Source organism: Aspergillus stella-maris (genome assembly GCF_047715825.1).
Source record: "Aspergillus stella-maris strain CBS 113639 unplaced genomic scaffold BDV14scaffold_104, whole genome shotgun sequence".
Taxonomy (NCBI): Eukaryota; Fungi; Ascomycota; class Eurotiomycetes; order Eurotiales; family Aspergillaceae; genus Aspergillus; species Aspergillus stella-maris.
In genome coordinates, this window is record NW_027396898.1 from 18,537 (window position 1) to 32,313 (window position 13,777).

At 52.6% G+C, this 13,777-nt stretch overlaps 7 protein-coding genes across 7 annotated transcripts; 3 read left to right on the forward strand and 4 right to left on the reverse strand.

The window, feature by feature from the left end:
* Positions 1 to 156: 156 nt before the first annotated feature.
* BDV14DRAFT_12178 (zinc-binding alcohol dehydrogenase family protein) lies at positions 157 to 1,308 on the forward strand. Its single transcript, XM_073765908.1, has 2 exons — positions 157 to 716; positions 765 to 1,308. The coding sequence occupies exons 1-2, from the start codon at positions 163 to 165 to the stop codon at positions 1,297 to 1,299; spliced, it is 1,089 nt and encodes a 362-aa protein (XP_073622339.1). The 5' UTR covers positions 157 to 162; the 3' UTR covers positions 1,300 to 1,308.
* Positions 1,272 to 2,593, reverse strand: BDV14DRAFT_184771 (serine hydrolase domain-containing protein). The gene is made up of 2 exons (XM_073770567.1): positions 2,472 to 2,593; positions 1,272 to 2,428 (listed from the first exon to the last, which is right to left on the reverse strand). The coding sequence occupies exons 1-2, from the start codon at positions 2,560 to 2,562 to the stop codon at positions 1,317 to 1,319; spliced, it is 1,203 nt and encodes a 400-aa protein (XP_073622340.1). The 5' UTR covers positions 2,563 to 2,593; the 3' UTR covers positions 1,272 to 1,316.
* A 418-nt stretch (positions 2,594 to 3,011) lies between these two features.
* Positions 3,012 to 4,040, forward strand: BDV14DRAFT_206882 (NAD(P)-binding protein; the record flags this gene model as incomplete). Its single annotated transcript, XM_073775016.1, has 1 exon — positions 3,012 to 4,040. The coding sequence occupies one exon, from the start codon at positions 3,012 to 3,014 to the stop codon at positions 4,038 to 4,040; it is 1,029 nt and encodes a 342-aa protein (XP_073622341.1).
* A 74-nt stretch (positions 4,041 to 4,114) lies between these two features.
* BDV14DRAFT_193814 (class I SAM-dependent methyltransferase) lies at positions 4,115 to 5,318 on the reverse strand (the record flags this gene model as incomplete). Its single annotated transcript, XM_073771828.1, has 3 exons — positions 4,115 to 4,303; positions 4,351 to 4,473; positions 4,530 to 5,318. 3 exons carry the CDS (start codon positions 5,316 to 5,318, stop codon positions 4,115 to 4,117), a joined length of 1,101 nt encoding a protein of 366 aa, XP_073622342.1.
* Positions 5,319 to 5,759: 441 nt separating this feature from the next.
* Positions 5,760 to 9,167, reverse strand: BDV14DRAFT_206883 (bifunctional cytochrome P450/NADPH--P450 reductase; the record flags this gene model as incomplete). Its single annotated transcript, XM_073775017.1, has 5 exons — positions 5,760 to 8,018; positions 8,068 to 8,760; positions 8,809 to 8,844; positions 8,892 to 9,007; positions 9,053 to 9,167. 5 exons carry the CDS (start codon positions 9,165 to 9,167, stop codon positions 5,760 to 5,762), a joined length of 3,219 nt encoding a protein of 1,072 aa, XP_073622343.1.
* Positions 9,168 to 9,568: 401 nt separating this feature from the next.
* BDV14DRAFT_205730 (FAD-dependent oxidoreductase) lies at positions 9,569 to 11,393 on the forward strand (the record flags this gene model as incomplete). The annotated part of the gene is made up of 3 exons (XM_073774784.1): positions 9,569 to 9,840; positions 9,886 to 10,086; positions 10,133 to 11,393. The coding sequence occupies 3 exons, from the start codon at positions 9,569 to 9,571 to the stop codon at positions 11,391 to 11,393; spliced, it is 1,734 nt and encodes a 577-aa protein (XP_073622344.1).
* A 370-nt stretch (positions 11,394 to 11,763) lies between these two features.
* BDV14DRAFT_206884 (cytochrome P450) lies at positions 11,764 to 13,624 on the reverse strand (the record flags this gene model as incomplete). The annotated part of the gene is made up of 5 exons (XM_073775018.1): positions 13,169 to 13,624; positions 13,018 to 13,117; positions 12,899 to 12,967; positions 12,237 to 12,839; positions 11,764 to 12,185 (listed from the first exon to the last, which is right to left on the reverse strand). Exons 1-5 carry the CDS (start codon positions 13,541 to 13,543, stop codon positions 11,764 to 11,766), a joined length of 1,569 nt encoding a protein of 522 aa, XP_073622345.1. The 5' UTR covers positions 13,544 to 13,624.
* Between the last annotated feature and the right edge of the window lie 153 nt (positions 13,625 to 13,777).

Here is a 13,777-nt window from a genome sequence, read left to right on the forward strand (position 1 = left end):
TGGCCGATCTCGTTATTCCCGATTCAACCGTACGATTGGATACAGTTCGGGGCTGAAACGGGACTTGACTGGTTTGCTGAATTGTTTATTACTGTGGTCGAGGATGGGCTGATCATGGAGGATACAGCATTGTCCTGCATACCTCCTTGACATACACCAACAATGGCGCCACCAACACAGACAGCCGTCGTGCAAATCGCCAAAGGCGACTCATCAGAGATCCCTCTCGTCGTTAGCAAGTCGGCTCCCATCCCCCAGGTACAATCGGAGAACCATGTCCTGGTCAAAGTGCTGGCCGTGGCGCTGAACCCCAACGACCACAAGATGGTCACCCACTTCAACACCGAAGGCAGTATCGCTGGATGTGACTTTTGCGGTGTTGTCGCAAGCAGCAATGCGCCGTTGGGTCTGACCGAGGGAACGAGGGTCTGCGGCGCTTTGTTCCCTTACAGTCCTTCCGACCCAGACAACGGATCCTTTGCGCAGTACTGTGTGGTTGATGCACGTTTGCTGGTCAAGGTTCCTGACAGCTGGAGTGACCTTGAGGCTGCCTCGCTGGGTGTCGGCTGGTCGACTATTTCTCTTGCATTCTCTGATCCCAATGCGCTGGGACTGGAAGGTCTTCCTACCAAGCCTACGCATCAGAACAAGGAGCCTGTGCTGGTCTACGGTGGTGGTACTGCCTCCGGTACATTGGCATGCCAGCTGCTCAAACTGTACGTTTCCCAATTGACTTCACGTAAACCCTCAACTAACAAGTATAGGATGAACTACACTCCAATCGCCATTGCCTCCAACCGCTCAGCCGAACTCGCAACAGAATATGGCGCCGCAGGAACAGCGTCCTACACCTCCAAAGACTGCGTCGACACCGTCAAATCCATCGCCGGCAAGCCCATTCGCAAAGTCCTCGACTGCATTACAGACGCCGAATCCGCCGCTATGTGCTACAGCGCGATGGCTCGTACGGGGGGCAACTACGCATGTCTGGAGGAGTGTCCCGAGGCCTGGAGAAGTCGTCGGATCGTCAAGGTCAAGGAGGTGATGGGATTCCAGGTGCTCGGAGTCGATATCAACCTGGGCGACTCGACATACACAAGACTCGGTGACCACAAGCTGTTTACCATTGGAACACAGTGGGCGCGTGAGTTTGAGACATTGATGGCAACCGGCCAACTCAAAGCACACCCATTGCGCGAGCTCCCAGGAGGCTTCGATTCAATCATCGAGGGACTGAACATGCTACGCAAGGGCGAAGTGCGCGGACAGAAGTTGGTTGTGAAGATTCCCCAGAATTAGTTATCCTCTAGATCTAGCTATGCATTTTCCTTGTTTTTGAACTGGGTCCAAAAGTCCTTCTTCCACGCATTCACCAACGCCGTAACTGTAGGATTGCCAAAGGGAGCCTGCTGTGTCGCGAAGAATCCAGCAACGCGCAAGTCTCTGTTTACCCACCAGACAATGTTGGATGCGCCTCCCCAGCCTAGCATGCCTTTGGGCTGGCATATCTCTGCTACATCGCCTGTTGTCACAATACCACCCAGTCCGTGGTTGATTGCATCTTCGGCAATAGGTCCAGATACAGTGTCCCATGCAGGACGCAGACCCAGCATTTGCTCAACGGGTACTGACTTTGGCTGCAGCTGGGGAACAAACATCTCTGCAATGATGCCAGGGCTCAGAAGCTTGGGCGAGTCAGAGATCAAATCCGCCAGCACCGCAACATAGTCCTTGGTCGTGCAAGAGAGACCACTTCCCCCATCCTGATCCTCAGGGTTATCAAATGCCCAAGTGTTGTTTGGCTGAAGGCGACCGTCGGGAGTTCTCATTGCGCCTCCCATGGCGCGAGCATTGTATTCGGGGTGCGTGGCGATGTTGAAGCAGGGGAATGGCGCAGAGAGTCCCAGTTTCTTCCAGATATTCTCGACGAAATACTGCTCTAGCGTGATTCCGCCATTAAGACGACTAACAGTGACACCAGCCCAGTCCAGACTGCATCCATACAGCCATCCAGTTCCAGGCTCAAAAACAAGCGGCATCTCGTATCGTTCAGTAATGCGCAGCGACGGCTTCTCTCCAGCCGCGGTCTTCGCCTCAGCTCTCATCCTGAGCAATCGGTGGGTGAAGCGATATCCGAAGCCAGAAGTGTGTGTAAGAAGGTGTCGCGCAGTGATAGGAACCTTGCTGGCTGCATGGACAAACTCCGAGCCTTTGACGTCGGTGAGGATCTGCTTGTTCGCGAGCTCAGGAACATGCTTTCCTAGGGGTTCATCTAGCCCGATAAGACCCTTGTCGACACATTGAAGCAGTGCAATACTGGTAATGAGCTTTGTGGCGCTGGCGACCTTGAGCACGACGTCTTCGGTGAGGGGCGCAGCATTGGGCTCGACAGAGTCCCAGCCAGCGACTTTGCTGTATATCTCGTTGCCTATACTGTCAGCTTACATCTTCAACCACAAGAGCATACATACCCTGTCCATCCACACATTTGAAGATGGCCCCGTGCACCTTGGGGTTCTCCTTCTTGGTGTAGTAGGCGAGAAGAGCGTCAAAGTCAGCCATGATGCGCTTGTCCAGAGCTTGCCCAGGAGCTTGGAGAAGGATTGCAGAGACACCAAGCTCCGGCGGGGTAGATTCGCAGGATTGAATTGCTTCTTTGTTGGAGAGTTGCTAGTGGCACAGGGCATGGCTTTTTTGAACCCCGTATCCTTCCCTACTTAGGCAATATGGCCTTATACTAAGCAAGTCTAATCCTGTGGAAGAAATCTCTGCCCTGTGAAAGGAATGAATCCCCTTGTGTAGCGCCAGTTTCAGCCTGAACCCATTTCTTTGCCCAAAAGTGTCCAATCAATGCGCATTCGGTGGGTTTCGGGCGTTTCGGGAATATCTTAGTATCAGAGCTATACTGGTCTCATATTGGGGGCCATTCCGGGATCTATACAGCACATTAAAACCACCATGGCCTGCATAATGGTCCTATACACATCACCCTAACCACAAATCTAGACAATATGTCCCTCGACCGCTACACTGCTCTTCACGCTGAAACTCCCCAGGGCAGGGGCGATGGCCGCCCAACCGCCGAACAGATCTTCCGCGATCAGGAACCACTGGACGACTGGAGCGACAAAGTCATTCTCATCACTGGCGGTACAGCTGGTCTAGGTGCTGAATCGACACGCGTGCTGCACAAGACTGGCGCAAGGATCTTCATCATGGGCCGCGACGCCGTCAAGGGCCAGAAATTGGCCGACAACATCTCCGCCGCCAACCCGCAGTTCCCACCCATCGTAGTCATTACAATGGACCAGAGCAGTCTCCAGAGCGTTCGCGATGGTGCAGCTGAATTCCTCAAGAAGAGCGGTGGAAAGTTGAACGTGTTCATGGCCAACGCCGGTATTGTCGCTTCACCGGTTAAGGAGACCAAGGATGGCTTCGAGGCTGTCTTTGCGATCAACTACCTTTCGACCTTCCTCCTCACCCAACTCCTGGCGCCTGCCCTCGAAGCCTCGACAACTCCCGAATTTAACTCCCGACTCGTTGTCGTCTCCAGCGCCGGCCACCGCGCAGGCAACGTCGATCCCGAAAAGTACAACTTTATGGGCGAAGGCTATGACCCATCCAAGGCCTACGCACGCAGCAAGTCCGCTGCAATCCTCATGGCAAACGAGTTTGAGCGCAAGTACGGAAGTCGCGGCGTGCACGCTCTGAGTCTCAACCCCGGTATTATTATGGACACCGAGATTTCTCGCGATATGCCTGGCACCAAGGAGTCGCGTCGCCCAATGTACTACAAGATGGAGCCGCTTCTGGCAAGCTGGGAGAAGGACGTTGAGCAGGGTGCTGCTACACAGGTCTGGGCGTCTATTGCTAAGGAATTAGAAGGAAAGGGAGGAATCTATTTAGATGACGTCCAGGTTGCTAAGGAGGCCAAGTTTGAGGGTCAGATGTGTCTTCCTGGCTGGAAGCCCTGGATCTGGGACGAGGAAATGGCTGCGAGGTTGTGGAAGGACAGTCTCGGGATGGTTGGACTTGCTTAAGTTGATAGCATACGAAGGCACTTTTCTTATTGAATGGAATGAACGAAGCATGCATTAACGTATCTATCTCAAACTTACTCGCTAGCAGCAACTCTGGCCAACATGTTAGCGTTGTAGTAGAAAGGAGGCTCGCTATCCAAGCCCACGGCGTGCAACCCTTCGAATCCAGCCTGCTTTAGACGACAGTCCCATTCTGCAGGGGGGATGCATGGTCCTCCTGCACGTCCGTCTGCCTCGCCTAGCCACCATCCGGGGAGGAGGCCCTGCAAAGGTCAGCGATATTTGGTTACAGAGTGAGGAGCGCACTTACCACCATGAAGTCGACATACTTGCCCGGAGGCGACAGCTCTTGGTTAAAGAGGAACCCTTTGGGCTGCAGAAGGGTGCGAACGTTCTTCAGTGTTTCCACAAGGCACGGCGTGGCGTGGAGGACCTAGTGATTCACAGTTAGCATACCATGGGGGCTGGTATATAGTCTTCTTCGCTCACATTAGATGCAATGACAACATCATAGGCGCCTGCCTCAAAGCCCTGCTCAATGGGGTCCTTGGAGATGTCCAGCGCACGGTAATCCACATTGCCATACGCCTCGAAGCGACGCTTCGCTGAGTCAAAAAACAACGGCGATATGTCAGTGAAGACGTAGTTGCTATACAAGGGCTTTCCATCGTCCGATTTCAAGCCCTCGAAAACACGAGCGGTCGTCCCTCCAGTACCAGCTCCAATCTCCAGAATGCGAAGTCCAGGCTTGGTGCGCCCCAAGAGATTGAAAAGAGGACGCACTTCAGAAAGTCCATTGGCCCAGTCATAGAACTTTTCCAGCAATCCATCCTTCAGCAAGACCTTGACAAGCTTCACCCTGCCCTCCACAATATCAACAACATTGTCATAGACCCTCCACGGCCCCTCAATAACAGGCCACAGATAAGTATCCTTGACCTTCTCCCTCATCTCATTCATCACCTTCAAGCGCTCTTCATCACTCAAAGCCACGAGGTCGCCTGAGTCAGGAACCTGCGGGTATCCAAGCTGCTTGAAGCGCTCATACTCACTCGCGAGCCAGTTGCGGTACTTCTCGAAATGAGGCTTTGTGCAGGTTGCATTGCGCAGTTTCTCTTGCATCTGAATTGCGCAAAGAACCCACATCCGCGCGATCATTTCTTGCTCGGATTGCGATTCACGCGTTGGGTGGAGAAGTTGCGAGACGGGAGTCGGCGATGAGTCTGGAGTCCATTGTAGGTCGACGGCTTGCCAGTTGGCTAGATTGATGGAGGCCATGGTGTCGAGGTCGTGATATCGATGTGCTCGACTGCGGTCAGAAATTGGTAGGGTATTGAAGTGGAATCACAAGTGTCTACGTCAATCAAGGCACACGACTCAGGTCATCTTTTAGGGCAATGTCTGTCAGATCGATCCTTGTAAATCCCGATTCACAGCACCGATACTCTGCCTGATCGGCAGTTTGCTAGCTCAGCATGCAGTGAGTCGGAGTAATCCTCGGGAGTTTCGTCTATCCTCCGCTGGGGGCAGAATTGTACGCTTTGTCACTGTCAGGCGAGTTGGAAGGTGGCTTTCCTTGTACTGAGGGCTATTCGTTTAGAGAGCGATCACGAGAGAAGTATGGTAGTATAAATTATTGTAGACTATTGACAGTCTGCTAATTGAACGCGTAACAAGGCCAGCTAACGCCAAAGAACGTAAAAAGGACCGAATCATAATCTAGTCAAAGATATCCACGGCATATCGAGTGTTCTTGAGACCTTCAAACCACTTGGCCACCTCCTCCTTGCTCGTCTGCTCGCCCTGCTCCTTCTTCGCATCGTAGAAAATGTCAATCATCATCTCCTTAGCAGACTCACCCATGGCCCGTCCACCGCAGATGTAGACCATAGCCCCTTGATCCCAGAGCGACATTATCTCCTTTCGTTGCTGCCACAGACGGTCCTGGACGTACTTGCGTCCCTCGCTGGCTTCAACCTGGCGACTAAAAGTCCGTCGAACATCAACGACTCCACTAGACTCCCAGCTGTCCAAGTCACTCCGGTATAGATCATCCTGTCCTGGCTGACGGCAGCCAAAGTAGAGAGTAGCAGGCGCGATCTTGCGACCAGCACCTTTCATTCCCGCTCGCTCTTGAATAAATCCTCGGAAAGGTGCGACACCGGTGCCAGCGGCGATCATAACCATCGGTGTGTCCTCAGCGTCGGCAGGAAGGTGGAATGCTGCGTGGGACGGTCGAACAGCAACGTGCACGACATCACCAGCTTGGAGGGTAGACATGTAGTTGGTCGCGACTCCGACGTGACGCTTGCCGTTAGTCCCGATGCGTGGCTCATCGAGGACAGAGTACGTCAGAATAACACGGTTCTTACTCCAGACTGGCGATGAACCAATGCTGTACTGTCTGACTCGCATGGGAGGGAGCATGCGAAGGAAGGCCGAGATTGGGAGCTTGATGTCAGGGTTACTCTCCAGTAGATCGAGCACAGAGAGACGACTGGCGATAATTGTTGATGCATATTCCTCGTCTGCCGCGAAGGCTGCGAGCTTGATCTTGGTCTTCTCGTCTTTTGCAACATCAATCAGAGTCTGGATGTCACGCTTGGTGGCGGCTTGGGCCAGCTCCACGTAGGAGCCAAAGATGTCCACAGCGGGCATTGGGCCGTTGGACGGGAGGGAGGTCACTGCCTTGGACGAGATGGTAAGATGGGCATCGCGAGGCAGGTGGAAGTGTCGCATAACACGGTGGACCTGGTCCGGTGGGTTGACAGGAAGGACAGCGAGGTAGTCGCCAGCCTTGTAGGTCATGTCAGAGGGCAGCTCAATCTCAATGTGCTTCTTCTTGATCAGAGCATTCTCGGAGGTAAGAACAGATGTAGAGACGACCGCAGCCTCCTTGACATCCTGGCGCAGAGTTGACTTGCGGGGCGTGCTCACTTCCACGCTGAGCGAAGGCCCTTGGGGAGCTTCAGCGCCATACTTCTCCATCAGGGCTGGCCAAAGGATATTGTCCTCCCAGACTTCAAAGTCAGTCATCTCATTTCCTTGAGCAACATCAGTCAGGCCAAGCGCTGCGAGTCTGTTGCCTCCATGCTTGTTGATGGTGTAATCCACCAGCTTGGGAATGCGGTGGAATGTTGCAGACCAGTCGTGGTGGCCACAGCCAAAGACAGCGTAGTTGACATCCTTGAGCTCCTTGCTGTCCTCTTTGAGACCCTCAAGCCAGGGTACGAACTTGGCAGCATTGTCTGGGGGCTGGCCCTCGTAGGAAGCAGTAATGATCACGACCGGTTCGTCCTTGGGCAACTGTGCAGTGGCATTGTCGACGCAGTCAACAGTTGTAGCAGAGAAACCGTGTGAGAAAGCGTCAGCAGCCAGACGCTCAGCCATAGACTGACATGTTCCACTGTTGGAACCGTAGAAGATCTTCATCGGCTTCCCAGTTCCACCAGCCATCGGGGCCACAGTCCCGTTTGTCGATGGGGACGGAGTAGGCTTTCCTGAAACTGAGTTGCCAGCAAGTCTGTTCTGCATCTCAAATGCTCTCAGTCCATCGCGAGGAATAGCCCTGACCTTGAAGTTGGCCGGCTTGACAGTCAAGGTCTGTTTAAGCGAGAGAGTATACGAAGGGTCATCGAACTCGAAATCGAAGTTCTGCAGCAGCATGGCAAGAACAAGGAGTGCCTCCTGCCAAGCAAATGGCCGACCAATACATCCTCTTGTACCGTTACCAAAGGGCTTCCAGGCGTTGGGGAACTCCTTGTTGAGCTTGTTGAAGTTTTCGTCCAACATGCGCTCTGGCTTGAAGACTCCAACGTCTGCGCCAAAGACCTTCGGGTCCATTTGCGAGGCGCCAATGAGGACAATAACAAGCTCGCCTTCTTTGATCACGTACTGGCCTCCGACTATTTCGTCCTTCTTGGGCGCGACGTTGAAGACGGGGAGGGGTGGTGTCAGACGTAGTGTCTCTCTGAGGACCTATAGACTGTTAGCATCATGATGTTCAAAGGTCAAGCAATATACATACAGCTGAGATATACCCGAGCTTGTTCAACTGATCAAACCGAATTGGTGTCTTGCCACAAACGCTGTCGACTTCCTGCTGCGCCTTGCGGTAGCAGTCTGGGTCTTTCATGAGATGGTAAAGAGCAAACGACAGCATGCCCGATGTCGTCTCGTGTCCGGCAATCAGGAATGTAATGAGGTTATCCAGGATACTTTCTTCGGCCATCTTCTTGCCAGTCTTGGGATCGACGCCGTTTAGCATGGCAGATAGCAGATCCTTGCGCGTATCCAGATTCTTCTCCTTCTTGCGCTCTTGCAGAATCTCATTGGCAGTGCGTCGCATCACTTCAATATCGCCAAAGAACTTCTTATCTTTTCCACGGTAAAAGAATGAAGGGATCGGCAACCGTCGTGCTCGGTCACCACTCTCTGTAAGGAAGTCGCCCATGGCTTCAACAAAGGGGTGGACACCCTCCTTGTAGTAGCTGTTGAATCGGAAGTCCATCGAGCACAAAGCGATCGTGTCGAGGGTTAGTCGTGTAAAATCGTCAGTCACGGTGATTGCTTCGCCTCCGTATCTAGCCCATTTCAGGGCAAGTTGGCTGGCAATGTCGTACATTCCATCGTACATCATCCGGAGCGACGAGGGTCCAAAGGCTGGGACCAGGATTCTGTGTGCAATGGCCCAGGCGGGCTCTGTTTCTCCATCGATGGCCTGGAAAGGTCAGAAGTGACTTTGTGTTGAATGGAGAGGTAGGCTTACAGTGAATAGTCCATCGTGCATAGCATGTCTCATCTCCTATACAGATGTTAGAGACGAATGACCCTGAGGTCTGGCGGTCCAACCTTGAGTGCAAAGATCGTTTTGGGAAATCGCTTCTCATCGCAGAACTCGTTGACCATGTCATAGCTGCAGGCAATGATGAAGGTGTGTCCCGGAAACTTCATGCGATAGATCTCGCCTTGGTGGGTCAGCGTGCATTGGTGAAGCTATTCGGTTCTCATACCATGTTTAGCCCCTAGATCATATAGCGACTGTAAGGGCAATTCCATATCAATGTCAAACAAATTACCCAAGAAGGGCACGCCCGGAGGCTGCGGGATATTGCTGAGTTTGCTCATATTCCCTGTTGATTGTAGGGTTGAGTGTAGAATTCCAGCCCATGAACCCTGGGCGAATCTGACCACTTCTTGAACAACATCTCGAAGCTAAAACTATCGGGTAATTCCAAAGAGCACCGTATGATTGGGCCATCAACATGGGCGGACTATCATTACCAAAATTGCCGACTCAAGGGGGCCGCATCGGTAATTATTTGGGGCTGAACGAGTCGTCAGCGTAAGAACTCAGCCTGAGCCTGCACTGCCCCTTGGCCCCAGATCGTTTGCTTGTCCGATGCTTGACTTGAGAGCTTCATGAAAATTTAGAAAAAAAGTAAATAAAAACTAATCACCAACTCTTGTCGCTCTTTTATGTTACATCGGTATTTGTGTTTTGTGATTGTTGGTTGATTCGTTTCGCCATGTTGGCCAAATCATTCCTTCTTTCGCTATCTCTTCTTTCTCCCGCGCTTGGACTTGTTCCTCGCCAGGCGCCATCAAGCTCTTGCAAGGCTTTCCCTGGCGATGCTGCATGGCCATCTTCCGGGGCTTGGAATGCCCTCAACCGCACTGTTGGTGGTCGTTTGATCGCTACAGTGCCTCTGCCCAGCGTCTGCCACCAGTCTCCCTTTGTCACCTTCAATGAAGATGCCTGTGCTGCCATAAAGACCGAATGGCTGGAGGACACCACCTTGTAAGCTTTCAGACCACAAGCTTGAGCATCATTTAACATGAACAGTATCAACCACCCTGCCGAGGTCATGAACCCTCCTACCCAGAACTACTCTTGCGTGCCTTTTACATCCTCGTCGCAGTCCTGTAACATGGGCAACTACGCCAGCTACTCTATAAATGTTACTGGCGCCGACGACGTGATTGCTGGAGTCAAGTTTGCGCGTGAGAACAACGTTCGCTTGGTTATCAAGAACACCGGCCATGAGTAAGTGCTTTTATTCCATGCGTTACTTCCTAATTAACAATGATAGCTTCTCTGGCAAGTCGACTGGAGCTGGTGCTCTGTCTCTCTGGACTCACAACCTGAACACGACCAAGATCATCGAGAACTACGAGGGCGCCGGCTACTCCGGCCCCGCTGCCAAACTCGGTGCTGGTGTCATCTCAGGCCAAGTCTACGAAATCATCGGTGCTGCTGGTTACCGTGTCATGGGCGGTACTTGCCCTACTGTCGGTCTCGCTGGTGGCTATACCTCTGGTGGCGGGCACTCTCTGCTGAACGGTGCCTATGGTATGGCTGCTGATGCAGTCCTCGAATGGGAGGTTATTACCGCCGATGGCAAACACCTCACTGCCTCTCAGTCTGAGAACTCCGATCTCTACTGGGCTCTCAGCGGTGGTGGTGCCGGTACCTATGCCGTCGTCCTCAGCATGACCACCAAGGTCTTTGCTGACGGCCCCATTGGCAGTGGTATCCTCATGTTCAACATCACGGCTAATGCAACTGAGGACTACTGGAGCGCCATTGAGGACCTCTGGATGTTCCTTCCCGAGTTCGTCGACGCCGGTCCCAACAGCTGGGACTTTGCCCTGACTGCTGCCGGTTTCCAAGCCTATGCCATCACCGTCCCCGACAAGAACGGCACTGAAGTCCAATCCCTTCTCCAGCCCTGGTTGAACTCTGTCTCCAAGCGCGGTATCCAGTACTCCTTCATCCCCACCGACTCAGACAACTACCTCGAGTACTTCTCCAGCCGCTTCGGTCCAGGCATTGCCGGTGCTGGCCCTGCAACCGTCCAACTCACTTCGCGTCTGATCCCCCGCGCCGCCATGTACAACAAGACCGAGACAAAGGCCATTGTCGATGCCCTCCGCCAGGTCGTCGAGCTCGACCCCGAAGCCTCGCTCGGCTGCCACGCCCTGAATGTCGCGAACGTCGAACACCCCGACAACGCCGTCCTCCCCGCCTGGCGCGAAGCCATCGCAACCTGCAACATCGTCACCTACTGGGACTGGGACATCAGCGAGGCCGAGATGTGGGAGAAGAAGGACCTTCTCGTCGACACTCTCATCCCCGGTCTTGAAGAGGCCACTCCCGGCTCAGGAACCTATCTCAATGAGATTGACGCCGGCTGGAAGGGTGACTGGATTACTGAGCTCTATGGCGAGAACTACGATCGTCTGCTGAGTATCAAGAACAAGTATGACCCGCAGCATGTCTTCTATGCTCGCACTGCTATTGGTAGTGCTTCTTGGACTAGCGATGCCACTGGTCGTCTTTGCAGGGTTTAGAAGCTCTTCCTGCCTGGGGTTCATTGCCTGTATAGATAGAGTATAGCTACTTTCGCTTCGACAACTTCTGTTCTAGAACATACTTCAATGCATACATTTGCTTAGTATAATATTATCTTGGACCAGTAAACTCGATATTCTGCTTAAGAGCCCTCATTTACATGAAACCGCAGCATCCTTGTTTACTCAGATCCCAGAGCTAACAGTCATAATTGAACGAAAGCCATATACAACGTACTGGTAACTCATCTTGCATTCGATAGTAAAATATTTATATTCAAGAACCAAAGTTGTGTTGAACTAACAGCACATAACATCCCATCAAAATCCAAACGTCCGTCCCAACATTTCAGACACCCCAGCCCATCCTCTACAACTCAACATCAGGCACGCGACTACGCACCTTCACCTTAACAGTCGGATCCGAATCCAACATAATTCCATGCGAGATGGCCTTAGGCATAGTAATCGAGCTGAGTTCCCAATCATGCTTCAGCAACAGGTGGCAAAGTGCAATCTTAACCTCGTTAGCAGCCAAGAAACGTCCCGGGCAAGCATGCTGGCCGTGACCAAAGGCAATCTGTTCCGGACGAGTAGTTGTAAGTTGCCAGACATTTTCCTGTCCAGGTTGCTCGCGCAGACGCACGAAGCGGAAGGGGTCGAATTTTTCGGGGTTGGGGAAGATCTTGGGGTCCCAGGAAGCGTGGCTGGAGACACCGAGGCGTGTGCCCATGGGGATGTGGAAGCCGTCGGGGAGGTCAATGTCTTCGGTTGCTGTGCGGACCATGTTGACTGAATCAATTAGTTTAAGTTCCATGTCTTGGGAAGGGTGATGGAACTTACTCGAAAGAACAGGCTTCAACCGCTGCGCCTCCTTAATCACACTGTCCATAAGCTTCAAGTTGTAAAGCGAAGAATGCTTCAGCTTTCCATCACCAACAACAGCCTTAACCTCATCACGAAGCAACTGAATAGTCTCAGGATGCTGTAAAATCTCATACATTGTCGTCGTAAGCAAATCAGTAGTGGTATGAATCGCCGAAAGCGCAAGGGTAAGCTGCATAGCCGGAGGCGAGTACTTGATCCCCTTCTCCTGCGCAACCTGCTCAAGCCACTCAATCGAGTCATTACGGTCCTCGTACGCCTCAGGGTTGGCCGCCTTCTCGGCACGGCGGCGTTCAATGATCGGTTCGATGATGGACTCGGCCTCACGGAGTTGGCCGAGCACTTTACGCGCTTGGGGCTGGAACTTTGCGACGAAGGAGCGGAGAAAGGCTGGGTAGGGACGGAGCTGGTGGAAGGCGATGAAGGAGTCGACGGTGTATTCCTTCGTGATTTTGAGCCAGGCTGGGTCTTGCGAGACTTCTTCGTCGCCTAGGAAGATGACGGAGGAGAGGCGCGCGACCAGGTCGAGGAGTTCGTCTTTTAGGATTACTTCTTTCCAGTCTAAATTATACAGTCAGTCAGTATTGTGTTATCGGATATTTGGGATTTCTTGATCTTACTGTTCTCTGAAGTGAAGAGGTCCTTGCAGGCGTTTGCGCAGGTCTTGGACAGGGGATAAGTCAGGGGTTCTAAAAGAATCAGTGAACTTCGTCCCAAGAGTCATTACCTGGGAACATACTCATGGCGCTAATCAACTTCGTCTTGGTCATGTCAATAAGAAGCGTTGTTCCGGTGGACTCGAGGTAGGGCTCGAAACCAGGGACTTCGGCGCATGTTGTCTGACAACATTAGCTGGATTTCGAAGTCAGTCTAAGTCAAGATATTCCTACCTCTTTCATGAAAACGGCGTGACTCAGGGCGTCAATGTTACGGATATCATGCGCCATAGCCGGTGGCAGGATAAGCATCTCGCCCTGGTCCGAGATGATACGGTAGGGCTTCAAGAAGCCAACCTTCTCGAAACCCTGGCGAATAACGGCACGCGCATTGGCAGTGAAGTTATCCTTCGCTTTCTTCCCGGTAATATCCCACCAGGCCTTTTCGGTGACGAGGGGTACACTTGCGAGCGGGTTCTCCTTGAGCAGGGTTGAGACCACGACCGCGATGAGGCCAGTAACCAGAACAATGATCGAAATGTACGGGCGGGTTTCAGGAGCAGCATCGAAGCTGTCCGTCGTAGTGAGGTTGTCAAGCCGCAGATCCATGATGTTGTTACTGCAGTTGATGCAAAATAGAATGGCGCAAGAAGTTTCAAGCAGAGCAGAGAGCAGAAGAACTGCAACAGGCTACGATGTGCACTGGTTTTTAGTTCAACGTCCGGCTGAAAAGCACAACTGCCGACAGTAATACTATCCAATAGGATGCAGCGGAAAGGTCCAATCGACCCAAGCCGTCGGAAATTTTGACAGGGTCTTGGTACTCGTACAATCAGGTTGGCG